This window comes from Scatophagus argus, chromosome 8 (assembly GCF_020382885.2).
Source record: "Scatophagus argus isolate fScaArg1 chromosome 8, fScaArg1.pri, whole genome shotgun sequence".
NCBI lineage: Eukaryota > Metazoa > Chordata > Actinopteri > Scatophagidae > Scatophagus > Scatophagus argus.
In genome coordinates, this window is record NC_058500.1 from 12335325 (window position 1) to 12349526 (window position 14202).

General features: G+C 42.7%; 1 protein-coding gene across 1 annotated transcript; it reads right to left on the reverse strand.

The window, feature by feature from the left end:
- Positions 1-7286: 7286 nt before the first annotated feature.
- hoxc1a (homeobox C1a) lies at positions 7287-13497 on the reverse strand. The gene is made up of 2 exons (XM_046397946.1): positions 12844-13497; positions 7287-9368 (listed from the first exon to the last, which is right to left on the reverse strand). The coding sequence occupies exons 1-2, from the start codon at positions 13397-13399 to the stop codon at positions 8962-8964; spliced, it is 963 nt and encodes a 320-aa protein (XP_046253902.1). The 5' UTR covers positions 13400-13497; the 3' UTR covers positions 7287-8961.
- Positions 13498-14202: the final 705 nt, after the last annotated feature.

Here is a 14202-nt window from a genome sequence, read left to right on the forward strand (position 1 = left end):
ACTCTTGTAATTTCATATGAACCAGTTTTTTAGTGTTCATATGCTGACTGTCAACTCTGCTTGTCTCAAGTTTTTATGTAAACTCTCTGGGCTTTTGGTATTAGATGCCAATCAAAGCTGAAACTTTATACAGTCCTGCATCATCTGCCAAATCCTTGCTACAAAGTGATAGCAATCTACCAGATTTTTGTTTGTTGTGCTTTGGATTTGATCCCAGGAGCACTTTTGCCTCACGTGCTTTGTTTTGAGATAAGCTTTCTCAGAAATAATAGTTACGTTAATACCCTGATGGATTGCCAGTGTCATGTTGTGCTGAATACAACTGTCTTTCTGTTTTCTGTAAGGCATGTTGGTCATTAGTTAGAATCTCATATTATATTATCAAACATCAAAATGATGTTAAAGTATAATAATAAGAGTTTAAGTGAAATATCTCAGGAAAGTCCCTTTCAATTTACTCCATTTATGTTTTAGTCTGAACTCCTTTGTAGTTGACACACCCCTTGCATAACAGCTTGATATTTATCTGCTTCAAAGTCATAGTGGAGCTGAGAGTGATCATCAGCCAATGTGGTTTTGGCAAGCTTGGCCACAGTGAAGTAATTCAAAGTTCTGTTTCAATAGCTCCATTATGTTTATATGGTGATACTGAAAGGTCAAGTCAAAGGGAAGAAATGTCTCCCAGATGATCCCAAAAACAAATCCATATTGACTTCAGGATTTCATAACATCAGAAGTGTGGATATAAACTACCAGGAATTTCTGCCCTATTTGGTGAAGTACCAGAACCAGGCTTGACAAAATGTGCATAGAGTAAACACTCATATAACAACCAAACCGCCAACTGTACCCCATCAAATATGTCAATATTAGCTGACTGGATCATCTCTCTCATTTTGATCCCACTCTGTGCTGCCCTGCTTATGTCTCCCAGCTGCTGCTCCAAGCCCAGGTGCTGCTGCACTGACCGACTCATGGATCACAATCAGCCCCCTCGTTCAACCCAGCAACATCCCTGTCAGTCTCTTCTGTCTCCCCAGGGCTCGGTCTGATCCCATTCCAGCCATCACACCGACTACAGCTGCCCCTGGCGCCGCGCTGGAATTGGATGGTCTGATGACTAGTGCAAATGGTCGATAGCTGTCCCTGCAATGTGCACAAGACAATGAAACCTTCATCCCTGGATATAATTCTGTGGTAGCAGCTTCTGGTTGGTTTTGCAAATGTGTCAGTAGATTAAGAAAAGATGCTAACAAGATACAACTGCTATTCATTTGGGTGCGCCTTTATCATAATGCTCTAATGCCCTTCAAATGGGGAGGATGAGCTTTTGTGCACCTTGCATTGACACCAATGGGTTAACTAATGATGGCATTAGTGTGGGTGTGTGTGTGTGTGTGTGTGTGTGTGTGTGTGTGTGTGAATGAGTTTGTCGACATGTGCATGTGCCTTTGCACGTTAATGTCTGTCTGCTATCATTTGTGTGTATATATATGTGTGTGTGCCTTTCACAGGTGATCAGTCAAGGCTATCCACTCAGCCCTTCTCTTGCAGCCCCCTCATTATAGCCCACTATCTCCTCTAAACACCTGCAGCCCCACAGCCCACCTTCAGCTCCTGGGCCCACACGCTACCTCTTTTTGTCCCGGTGTAAAAAGAGCCTGCCCATCACATCAATCTACTGCACTGTTTATATTTATGTACAGGAGAGAGGCTAAAAAAGGCCCCTCTTACTGTGGGCTTTATTGACTAAGCATTAAGCGGACATTATCAGGCGATAGCCTAGTTATTTATGAGGCGGTGATAAAGGCTGCAGGACTGAGTTATGTGAGAACCAGGAGCAGGATGAAAGCTGCTCATACAGCAGCACTGATACCCGACACTTGCCTCTCTCTGTCTGGGTAGAGAGGCACAGCAAATGCGCCAAACGGAGCTGAAACACTCAAGGATTTATGGGTGGTAAATTTATGTTCTCCATAGGTCAAACGAGGGGCTGTTTATCTGGGTTTCATTGTCACTGTCCTCGTGGCATGCGCCGCAGGTACTGAAATTTTCATATTTGCCTTAGGCATGTAGCCAGAGAAGGAGGGGGGAGGGGGATCGCGAGGTGCAGTACTCCACTGACCTTCTGAACCTTGTTTTGAATTTTCAGAGCAACACAGTGCTCCTGCTTTTGAGATGTTGACATAAATTATGCATGACAGGAACACACCCCTCCTTAAATGTGCATGTTGAACACTCATGTATTCCAGTGGTATGCAGTAACCTTGCACAAGAGGTCTGTAGCTGTCTTTGACTTTATGTGGGAGGGCTGCATACCTCACGGTTTCCTGACTGATAGTTTGGGACTACAACTGCACGTATACTTTGATTTTATTTTTGTAGTGCAGAGCCTGAAGCACCTTTGTGCCTTGTGTCACACTGCAAACACAAATGAGGTACACATCACAATTTTGTACCTTACATGGATCTCAAACCCACACACTGTCAGCCAAAATCTGAACATACACACATTGTCACCTCTGTGTACTGTACATAGCACCGTCTTACCCAGCCAAAGCCATCTTTCTCCTCAATAAACCAGGTCAACAAACAAAAAGCAATTATGTTGGGCAGCTGCCGCCTGGGAGTGGGTAATTACAGTGTGGTGTGGACAGCTTCATTCTAAACAGGTACTAAAAGCATCATTAATCATCCTCCCTCTGACGCCTCGCCCTGGTCATGTGACGCAGGCTGCTGATGAGCTGGGGAGGAGGGATCCGCCTTGGGGTGGGGGGGAAGCAACAAGACCTGATTGGCTCCTTCCAGAAGTCCTTGTAGAGGTCAGCCAGTCAGCAGAGATGACCTGCCAATGACCTTGTATCACTTGACCCCTGAGGGCCCAGGGGTCACTCTCTCATATCAGTTGGAGAGCAGGCAGTGCAGAGGCAGGAGGGAAGACGAATGACATCGAGAGAGGGAAGAAGAGGAGAAGAATGGAGCAGGGATAGAGGGAAGGCACACAGAAGGTTTGTACAGAGCAGAAGCACTGGGAGGGGTGACGATGAAAAATAAAACAGTAGGCATGAGGTTTGATTGAGCACCTGGTCTTCCCCTTTTGCATAAAACGGCTGATGAAAAAATGTGTTTTTATAGCAGCAAGGCCAGTCCCGATGGCCGCTTCAACCCCCCCCACACACACCTCTCTTTCCATTCCCTCTCTCTCTCTCCCTTTCTCCCTGCCTATTGTCAAGCTGTTCTCAGGTTTGCTGAAAGGTTGATTACATCATCTGAATCTAATTACCAAGGAGCAGTAACATCTGTATGTTTGTTTTTCTAATGTTGATTGGTCATTAGTGTAAACAACAAAATGGCCAGAGATTGCAAAATGTGAGCACAGCCTACACATTTCCACTGAATTATTTGCCTATGGTGCCCCTGCACATACTGTGTTTTTTGGGCTGTGAAGCCGACACAAGAATCAGTCTTTTCCCTCATGAATTACAGCCAAGATGGCGCCTGACAGAGGCTTGATTGAGAAAAGTTCATGAACTGTTCCTTCACTGAGCTCAGCTCGACACGGATGGCTGATTGACAGATGAAACTCAAAGAGACATCTGAAAGACAGAGCGCCAATGTCCTCAAAGCGGTACCCATCCCCTTCTCCTCTGTCTCTCCCTCCACCTCACCCCTGCAGCCCCACCCCTTCAACCCAGCTCCCCTTCTCCTCTCTCTCCATATGTCTATGAATCTGTCACTATGGCAACCTCACCCCAGGGGCAGAGGAGGAGGGGGTTGCGTTCGTTCAGACAAATAAGCATCGCAGGCCTCATTTATGATGGTTTGTTTAGGGATTATAATACTGATGAGAGGTCAAAACATGTGTACTGGCACACATGTTTGGACATAAGTGTCTTTGAGCCTGTTCATAAGACCATGTGCAGCATCTGTGTGATAAAGCTGCATTGTAAACATTCTCGAAGGAAAAAAGAATAACAACGCATCCATTTAGCTAATTCTTTCCACATCATACCCTAATGTTTCATGAAATGTAAATTGAGTAACAACATTAAAAGGCAAGATGAGAATATTTTTGGTGGTTCTTTTTTTAAAAAATAATATTGCAATTTTCCTCATGACACAAGCTGAAGAGAGCACAAGCAGCAAGCCACCACAGGACCAGGGCTGTTAAAACAGTGGGTTATAACAATAGCATCATTAGCATAGCTGGTACGAGGGTATAGCTGATGTGTGATGCAGTATCAGCACACTGAGTAAAGGCTCATTTCATTGTTTTCCTGTTTTTTCCCCCCTTCGCTTTATGCTTGTGTGCAACTTTTGAAAGGGCAGCTCAAACTAGTGAGCAGACAGATCTGCACGGAGGAGGTCAGAGAGACTCCACACAATCAGATATGTAGGAGGACCACCTTGGTTGATTGTAGTGATGCGGCGTGATGCCACAGGGAGATACTGTATGTACTGTACGTGACGCCGCCCAGCATTGCTCCGACACACTGCACCAGATGTCTCAGGAAACAGGGAATTTTCCAATGCTACAGACTTGCAACCTTGACACAGTTTTCACCTTTGCGTGCACCCTTTCTCACTCTTTTTTCCCATCTCCTCCCATCCTCATGATACCTTACATTGACTCAAAGCCCCCCCCCCCCTTTCAAGAGCAAATTTTCCTTAGCAGCCAGAAGTGCTGAGTGCTGCTGTTTGCTTTGTACACAGAAATTCGCTGAGGCTGTAAGCTGTCCCCAAACATCTGCTCCCTGGAGTGGAGCAGGAGAGGAGAGGCAAGGACTGGATTGGTGGGCATGTTGTTCGGTGTAGCTCTGTCAGAAATGTGTTATGTATGGATTTGTAAATGTTTGTGTGCATGGGCATGTGAGTGAACAATTATTCAAATAGGTGCTTTGTATCCTTTTCAGTGCTTTATTAGTAGCACCTAGGAAACAAAACACATATTTGTGTAATCGCGCACAGGGTATCCAGATATGCGTAGGCGCACACACTCACACAAAAACAGGTGCGCTTCATTTCAGCTTTCTTGATGTGCAAATTGTTTGGTAGTCAAATATGTGAATGAGCCCGATCAAAAAGATGAATAGTGAATGAAAGTCTTTGTAAACAAAGGAAAACAGTAAAATCAGATGAGCAGAAAAACTAAAAGGGAAGAGAACATTCAAATTATCTGTAATTACAACAACAACTGAGCTATCTGTAAGTGCTTCACATAGAGTTAGAAAGAGCTTAACTTGATCAATTGATTTCATTCCCCTGAGCACAGGTGGGGATATTACATGCATATTATGCATTAAGTTCATTTTAGGTCAACTTAGCATTAATTACAATGAGCTCAGAAGGAGCCCACTTACATGTGTTAACTTAAAATGTATTGTAAGGTATTCTCTAAGCCTCATGGAAGGCAACGCTCCTCAGGAGGACTGCAGCAGCTGCCCACATCAGCTACCTCGCAATGGAAGACAATACAGAAGAAAATAGGCTGTCAATAGCCTCATTCATCATTAACGAATACACCACTGGTTTTAGTTTGATATTTCAATTGGAGTGTTTTATCAAAAAAATGGAGCAGGTAACTTCACTTTTACAAATTACGTTTGAGCTATTGTACTTCATTATAAGTATCTTTCTTATTGATCTAAATGAATGAGTTAAATAAAGTAGATTTTGGAATGAGTTTCATTCTGGAAAATTATTGCTGTAAAAGAGGCGAGAAGAAAAATAAAGGCGAAGGAAATTCTAACTTGTTCAGTGTCAGGACTGTTACAACCTCAGGCAGCAATACGTTCTGAGTTGAGTTATTTTGGTTTTATTTTCCTTCCATTCACCATGCGTGTGCCTGTGTGTAAGCACAGCACAGCTGTCAGTCTAGTGAACCAACCGTACATCTTCAGGAAGGAATTACAGAAGAGCGCAAATTCATCAGAGTAGAGTCACACTCAAACGCTTTCGAACTAAATGTCAGGTCTGAACAAACAATGCAGTTCGCCTTTCATCAATTGAGAGGCAAACGCTGAAGCTGCCACGGGATGAAATTAAAGCGATAGTTCACCCAAAATAAATCAACTCTTCTTTTCACCTTCACCTCATCCCTATAATTCACATTAACTTATTTTCCACTGCACATTTTCTTGCTACTATTTTAAATGGTTGTGCATTTCTAAGCGAATCTGTTATACAGGTTAAACTTTGATGAAGCAAGTTTGGATTTCAAAAGAGGTTTAAGCGTTTGCCTGCTGTAAGCATCGCCTGCACATTACAACGTGTAACCTGAAGCCTTGTGGCATAGAAACAAATTTGCACATGATGATGAAAGAGTTTCTCATAAGGTCAGCCTAACACACTTCTCATGAGGAACAGTGGACATAAGAGATCGATTTTATATTCACAGGGTTGATCCTGGCATTTTATCATCAGTCGTCTCATAATCTTCACAACATGTGGAGGTTGTGAGGACGATGATTATTTGCATTAAAAAAGACAGACACATTTGATCGTTTTGTTAAACATTTCACTTTGTACTATTTTGTTTAGAGAAAGGCGACCTTAATGGTGTGTATTTTGCGTAAATGCAAATTCAGAATAAATTGGGCTCATCACATTTTTAGTCAAGCTTGCATGTAAAATCATTTATATCAATCTCAAATAAAACTTTTAAATGTTTGCATGGTCAGAATCCCTCTGCAGATCTTAAAGTTTGAAGTTTTACTCCTTCTTCAGCTCTCAGTTAATATTAATGAGACAAACATCATAAAAGATATTATTTGGATTAATGTCCTAATTTCTATTTTTTTTAGATTATTCAAACAGATATGCATGAAATATATAAGCAGTGGGTGTACAATGAATAGTTGTTCTAAATTTTGTTTATACTGGCCCTGACATGGAGTCATATTAATTGTTAAGTATACACCAGTAACTTTAATTTTTCAGCTTTGCTATTAAAAATACGTTGTAGATTATATATTAAAAAAAAAACACTTTTGGGTGAAAAGACTTTCATCCAGTTTATAAAGCGGACCAGCAGCATATTTTTTTGACTCATTAAAATAAGAGATAGGGTAAAAATTAGGTTAGCTCTAGGTGTAGAACAAAAGTATTATGTAGCTTGGTATGGAATTATAATATGAACAATTATCATATGGTCTAGTCGCTCCTCTATTCAGCTCGATGAAATATTATTGTGTGGACATACAGACCCACCACCAGAACAAAAGCTTACTGGGTTGTTGGGAAAGGAAGGGAAGACAGACAGGAAAAAAGAAAGAAAGAAAGAAAGAAAGAAAGCTCAGACTTCGAGGTCACCCATATTAATGGTGCATCTTTCTCTCTCCGAGCCGCTGACCGGGTCATCGTTGTCCCGAGGCAAGACAAAAGGTCAGGAGGTGAGAGGTGAACTCTGGTGTGACTGCATACATTAGCTTGGCCTTGTTGCCTTCACGTCCACTCCTCTGTCTAATCATATTATTAGTTTGGGCCTAGTTTTCTTTACGGCACAAATTCCAATGAGGACACCTGTTTAAATGTTTCAAACGGACCTAATTAATTCGTTTTAATTGCAGCTTTTTTAATTTCATTTCCAGGGGACAACACCCGGCTGCTTTAACTTGAAATCCTTCTGTTAACATTAACATCCGCTCTCTGATCTGCCTCCATTCGTATGCAATGCAAACATCGCTAATTGAAAGCTAAAAAAAAATATTCCCTGACTGAGAATCAATGGAGCTGATGGCTCATATCCTGATATTAGAATAGACATTAATATGACAGAAACGCATTGCGATACCGGGAACATAACAGTGTTTAAGGGCCGACTTTACAGTCATTTACTTTATTTGCGATGAGATGTGAATCTGGAAGGAATATTTAGCTGCTCGAACTGCTGGGGCCAACGCAATTTATTGGCTGATGTGCAACACAGCACAGACAGCGTGTTATTGTCTGCTCTCCCGCATGAGTGTTCAAGCTAAATGATCACACTGTGATGCATGTATAGGTGCAATAAAAGACGCAACAGCTCCCGATCGTGGCGTTTCTACATGCCATTAACATGCAGTTACAGATGCACGCAAACGCTCCCAGATTTGTGCCTCGAATGGATGGATCACCACGGATCAATACTCTTAATACGAGTGGTCAATAAATCTATCAGTCAATTATGGCATTTTAATCTCTCGGTGGTCTTCGGCTAATAAAAACTTTTCCGGACAAAATATACAACATTAAAGCAGCATTAGAGCTCTGCTAAATTGGCCTGATAATTAGGCTATCAGCTAACACATCACGTTGATGTTTACAACAGGTGCAGCGGATTTTCTTCATCAAATGTGGGCTTTTTTTTCTTTTCTTTTTTTTTTACAGATATATAAAAAATTAAATGTCCACGTTGTTGGATTATCAATCGATTAGGATTAAGAGCAGCGGTGCGATTTGGTGGAATAATTGGTCAAACTCATTAAAAATATAGGTTACTTTTTTTCCTTTTGCAAATAAAATAAACATAAACAAATGCGGAGCTTAAATAAATGAAAGTAACCCATTTGGGTTATTTTAAACAAAACTAGGAAACGTGTGTCATGTAGAATAAATATATTCAAGTAAAGTCATTTCCTGAATAAATCGTACAACATAAACAAATAAATAGTCTGCCAGAACTTCTATGGACAATTAATATCATTTTGTTTCTTCGTTTACATTGCCTAGATAGGAGCGCAATGGAATGACTTGAATTTTAATATTCAAATCAGAGCGCCAGTCTGAAGCCGGGGAGGATGACAAATTGTTTTGACCCGTTCTTGCATGAAACTTGCTACTGCGCTTCTTGCGAGCAAGCATCCATCGTGGTAAGCAAATACTGGGTGAAGCCTGATTGAAACCGATGCAAACCGGAATCAAAACATCTGCAGGCAGGCATTCAGCCTCTCGCTGTTCAACTCGCGGTGCAGCTCCTGCGGCTCAGGAGTTCAGGGGCAGATGTTTTGGCGAGGACGGTCCAGGAGAGGAGCAGGTGTCCAGAGCGTCGGCGTGTGAGTGCGGCGCTGCGTGCCCCGGGTCGGCCAGCAGCCCGTCTCTTTGCAATTTCTTCTGCTTCATGCGTCTGTTCTGAAACCAAACTTTCACCTGCGTCTCGCTGAGCTGCAGGGCGCTGGCGACCTCCACCCGCCTGGCCCTCGTCAGGTACTTGTTGAAGTGGAACTCCTTCTCCAGCTCGGTCAGCTGCTTGGTGCTGAAGCTGGTCCTCGGGGTCCCATTCGCCGTGGGACAGCCATCCGTGCAGATGCTGCTGCTGCTGCTGCTTCCAGCCTCAACAGCACCGAGGCCCGAGCCAACGACACTGAACCCACAGGTCATGTGCATCCTGGCTGGGAACAGAGGACCAGAAAACAGTCGTCAGCGAGATCATCGAGGTTATCCACAAAAGAAGCACAAACCCCTTCTGAATAAAATTATCCACGCCCATGTCCAGGAAATGAGATGAAAAAATATGAAAAGGGAATAAACTTTGGTCTGTGTTATTTATATGTAGTTATAACCTTTGTATAAATCCTCAGAAAGTAAATCTATATATCTATTCGAGATCTGGAATGGACTGGTAATTTGTGTGATAACGTGAAATATAAATGAATAAACAAAGCCAGGTTTATTTGATACTAACAAAGTGAGTTAAACAAATACTCAAACATCCAATAAAATAATTTTCATGAAAATGATTTGCAGGAATTGGCCCCGAGCCAGTTTGTTGATTTAAAGTCTTCACCCGGGAGCCATTTTTCTGTCTGCATATCAAGGATATGTTTCACTGTGGTATCAACTTCAGCAATACCCTGTGGGCACACTGCAAATTCTTGTGGCAAACTAAAACAGGTGGATGGGGAATTGTGTGTTATCTACAGCCGTGGATGTAACAACAGAAACACCTTGTGCAGAACAATGTGAGCTCATGCAACAAGATCACAAGCTACAGCCTAAAAACAAAATGAGATTCAAATCGACACATCTGACCCCGAAAGATTTGCACTTTTCACAAATACATTGTAAATCTAGACTTGAGATCACCAAATAGTAAAAGAATGGGCAGAAACGTAGACAGAGAAATGTTTGGCGATTCGAAACAAGTTTACAATCCATTAACTGTATTCATCAGAATCACTAATAATTTGCCTTCAGGCCTTTCTGTGTCAATGACAGTTTAACAGTTTACAAATCCTTTCACAGCAATAATGACAAATGTCTCCTTTTTTTGCTCTGTGGTTTCTGGGTCACACATTAAAGTATCTGTGTCTGTGCTACTTATGTACAATGAGTGACAGGAGCTGCAGCTATATCTTGATTTTTTCATTGCTGACATTGTGGGCAAGTCGTCAGTGAGTCTTTGCCTGTGAGAAAATGTGCTGCTGCTGCTGCTGCTGCATAATGGAGTCAGTGTGCCAGGTGTAGTGCAATGTCTCCCACCACCACAATTCACAGGGAGGAAGGTTAACAGGCCTCTAGCCACTTGGAAAAGCGTAGCAGATGGAAAGGTCAGTTATAGGATAAATGTCGACGTCTGTATTTTAAGAGAATGAATGTCAAGGTAGGCAAGCCTGAAAATTAGAGGGCAGCGAATATGAAGAACCAACACAGAGGAACTGTACATAATTATGAACTTCGGCTTTCAGCGGTGCAAATCACATGCACATTCTGATTAATAGCTCCAAAGATAATAGAATTGATGCCGGCCAGAAGGCATAAAAGAATCAAACTAAATATTTGAGGAATGACTTGCACGCTTAAAAATAGCCAGCCAGCAAAGGGAATAGAAGGGCCTTCCAAGCCAAGGAGAGGGAAGAAGAAAAGGAATAGATCGATACACATTGCCTCAGTCATCTGGGCATCCAGCCCACAGTAATTCAGGTGCTGTCAAAGCATAATTGAAGAATGACGCACTGGGAGTATATACACTGAGCCAGGAGATCAGGTTACTGCAGGTCTGTGGAGGCCTTTCAACATGGAAGAATACGCAAGACTTTGTTTTCTGCCAAAACCAATACAACCTCCAGAGGAAAGCATACTTTTGCTAATGACTCTTTTACAAGTTACACAGTAGCACTAATGAGTTACTCCTACAGATGATCCCCTTCAGAGGGATACAGAAAGAGGTTACAAAGATGCTAATGCTACTGAGAGGAGATGTCTTTGTGTGCGTGGGTGGGTGTGAGCAAATGGCTTTCTCCAGTGCACAGATTTGTGGCTAATGTGTTTTATGAATAAAACGACTCCTAAACCAGTAAAATGTGTTACGACCTTTTGTTTCCTTCAGAGAAACATCATCAGGGAAATGTTTACCCACTAATCTAAATTCCAAAGCAGGTGCAAGTAGGTAAGCAAAAGCAATGAAGATTTAGTTACATGTTCGTTGTGTCTTACACCGTTGCAGTATTTATGACAAATCAAATGTCACCTATTGCTTCTCTTACAGCAGTATGATGGGGAAAATGTTTATTGAGGTGGGTTAATGCACATCACTGCCTACTAATCTTTAGGTGTTGTCAAATCCAAAGTGTTGTCACCTTTTCTACTCCTCATTAAATTTGAATTTTGAGCATGCAAAAGAAGGAAATCAAAAACTGAAGACTGTATTTTTGTTGCATCACACTGCAGTCAGCTGAAGGGTGTGGAATTCATATTTCGTGCAGTCTGAGTCCCTGCAGCAGCACTAGAAATATGCGTTAAGTCCACGTCCTGTTGTGAATTTTAAGTCGCATTGCTTTGCAGAGGAGCTTGGGCCTTTTACTACAAACGCTCTGTGGTAATGACCATCCTGCAGCTTTGGTCACTGAACATTTGGGTCAGCAGCACGCTCCCAGCAGACAGAGATTGTGCTGTGGAACAAAAAAAGAGTGAACCACCATTGTAGTAAATCTTCATCCATGCAAAATTTATGAAACCCAACCTAAGTACAGTGGCCAGTCAGTCAACTGACATTATTGATCATAACTCACATAAAAATTGAGGATTGATAGGTATTTTTCACATTAGCAGGCTTTTTTTAAGCCTGGGATGTATTCTTCTGTGGGCTCTGTGCCCAGGATTCATCAGTCAGGGAAATGATGATCTGTGACAGCAATTATGTTAAAAAGGTGGACACATGTAAAGGTGCTGCAAACTGAAATCAATACACAAGGGCTTTCATTACAAACAGACAACTAATCAATACTCAGGGAGCTCTCCAGCTCACAAGAGTAAGTTTTACTCAACTTCCTGTGAGTCTCGACAGGCTGTGGTCTGTTGCATTATTCAAAGGCCGCTGGTTAGTAAGGGCAAGGGTAAATAATTGATCATTTTCTGGGTTGAATATACACTGCGGCTAAGCAGGCTCTTTTACTGTACCTCACCCTGCTTGTATGTGCTGTCTAAATCTTGCTTGCCACAGTAGGTGGAGCGAAAAATGTTAAATAACCTAACAGACATTAAAATGGCACCGTTAAGGAAATACTAACCGAGTCGTCATGTGCATATTCAAATGTGTCGCCGAGCAAACAGCTACTGCTTCCTTTCATACGTTTCCATCTGGGTTAAAAAGCGGGAAAATTACATATAGGTTTACATTATTTCAAATTCTATTTAAGTTAGTTGGTGACGGGGTAAATTGTGCTCGGTGACGCACAAAACACGTCAGCTTTTTTTTCTCTTTTTTTCCAAGCTTGGAGGAGAAACTTCGACCAAACTTTCTCAACAACCAATGAAAGTTATCCAAAGCTTAAAATTAAACCGAAACTCGTTTATCCTGAATAAATTCACGCCTCAAGGTTACTTTGTCCCTCCTCTCGCGCTCAGTCTCCCTTGACAAAAACTTACCCGCCCGGTGCTGACTCCTCTTCACTCTCATCCACTCAAAAGTTTTACTGTTTACATCCACATCAGCTACGTTACAGTCCGAGCCAGCTGAACTCCCCACGGCGACGTGAATCTCAGGGTCATTACGGGAGTCGATTTGAATATAGTCTGGAAGTGACCCAAACCCGGACTGCAGCGTTTCGTTGTTATTTGACGCGCGGTATTCGACTCCTGGAGAGCCCTGCTCCTGCGCCCTGCACCGCCAGGGGACACGGGAGGAGTGGGGGCAGGCCGGTGTCGAGAAGCCCTCGAGAGTCCCGCACGGTGCAGGAGGAGGAAGAGGGTTGTCCAAAGAGGTGCACAGAGTCAAACTGTTGGAGAGAGTTAAGTACCGGGGATGCGTTGTGTTAAATCCTGATGCTACTTCAACCTCCAGTTTCCCCTCGTCATCACGACTGTCGAGTTCAGGATGAGTCCAGTCTTCCAGGTCCCGGTTTATGACCTCTTTTGCTCGGCAGCAGCCCGTGAACAGAGGGCTACTCTCCCCTTCGGCCGTTAACTCTTGATAGGAAGTCATTATCACCTCTCCCCTGCATAATCATTGGACGGGGTTTCACTTCATGCCCGGCCTCTCATGCATTCAGTAACGCATGGTCAGGCGGCTGGACGGCCGTGGGGACATTCCTCAGTGGAGAAACAGCAGTCCCTGATTGATGGAGATGACGTGCCCTCCTGGTCTCGGCCAATAGCTGGACATCTCTGTTATCCAGGAGGACAACACTGATTAAGCCGAGTGGGGTGGTTGAGAAACCAAGTTTAGGTCACAATTTCAGTAGTGTCACAGAGCCTGGCTGCAAGCAGGCCATAAAAAAATAAAGTCGATCCTCATCATCACCATCATCATCATCAAACACTGAGGGCCCTCATGGGCTTCTCACCTGTGCTGACAGGTAGGCTATGATATCGGATATGATAGCATCAGACAGTCTTTTCGGCCTCAGCTGCAATGTGTCAGTTGCATTGGGTCAAATTCTGGTATTTTGATTATTTTCACGACAACAATGAAAACTTCTTTTCCCAAAGCTAGATTTGCATAATATAGACCTACATTGATGTAGCTAATGGATTATGTAAATTAGTGAAGGCTTCTTGAAAACCCCAGGCCCTCCTTAGCAAAGGGCTCAGGTCATGTGAAAGGCACACTTAATGGGTTCAGAGGTCGTGACAGCTGGTATTTAGAAGTTCAGTGGCAGCAGATTTGTAATTAGCCTCGAACAAATACAAAAAAAAAGAAAATGATTCAAGAAATGGCAACTGACAGAGATGACATATTCGTCTCAGCTTAAAGTCAAAAAAGCCAAATAAATGTTTATGTTTGCT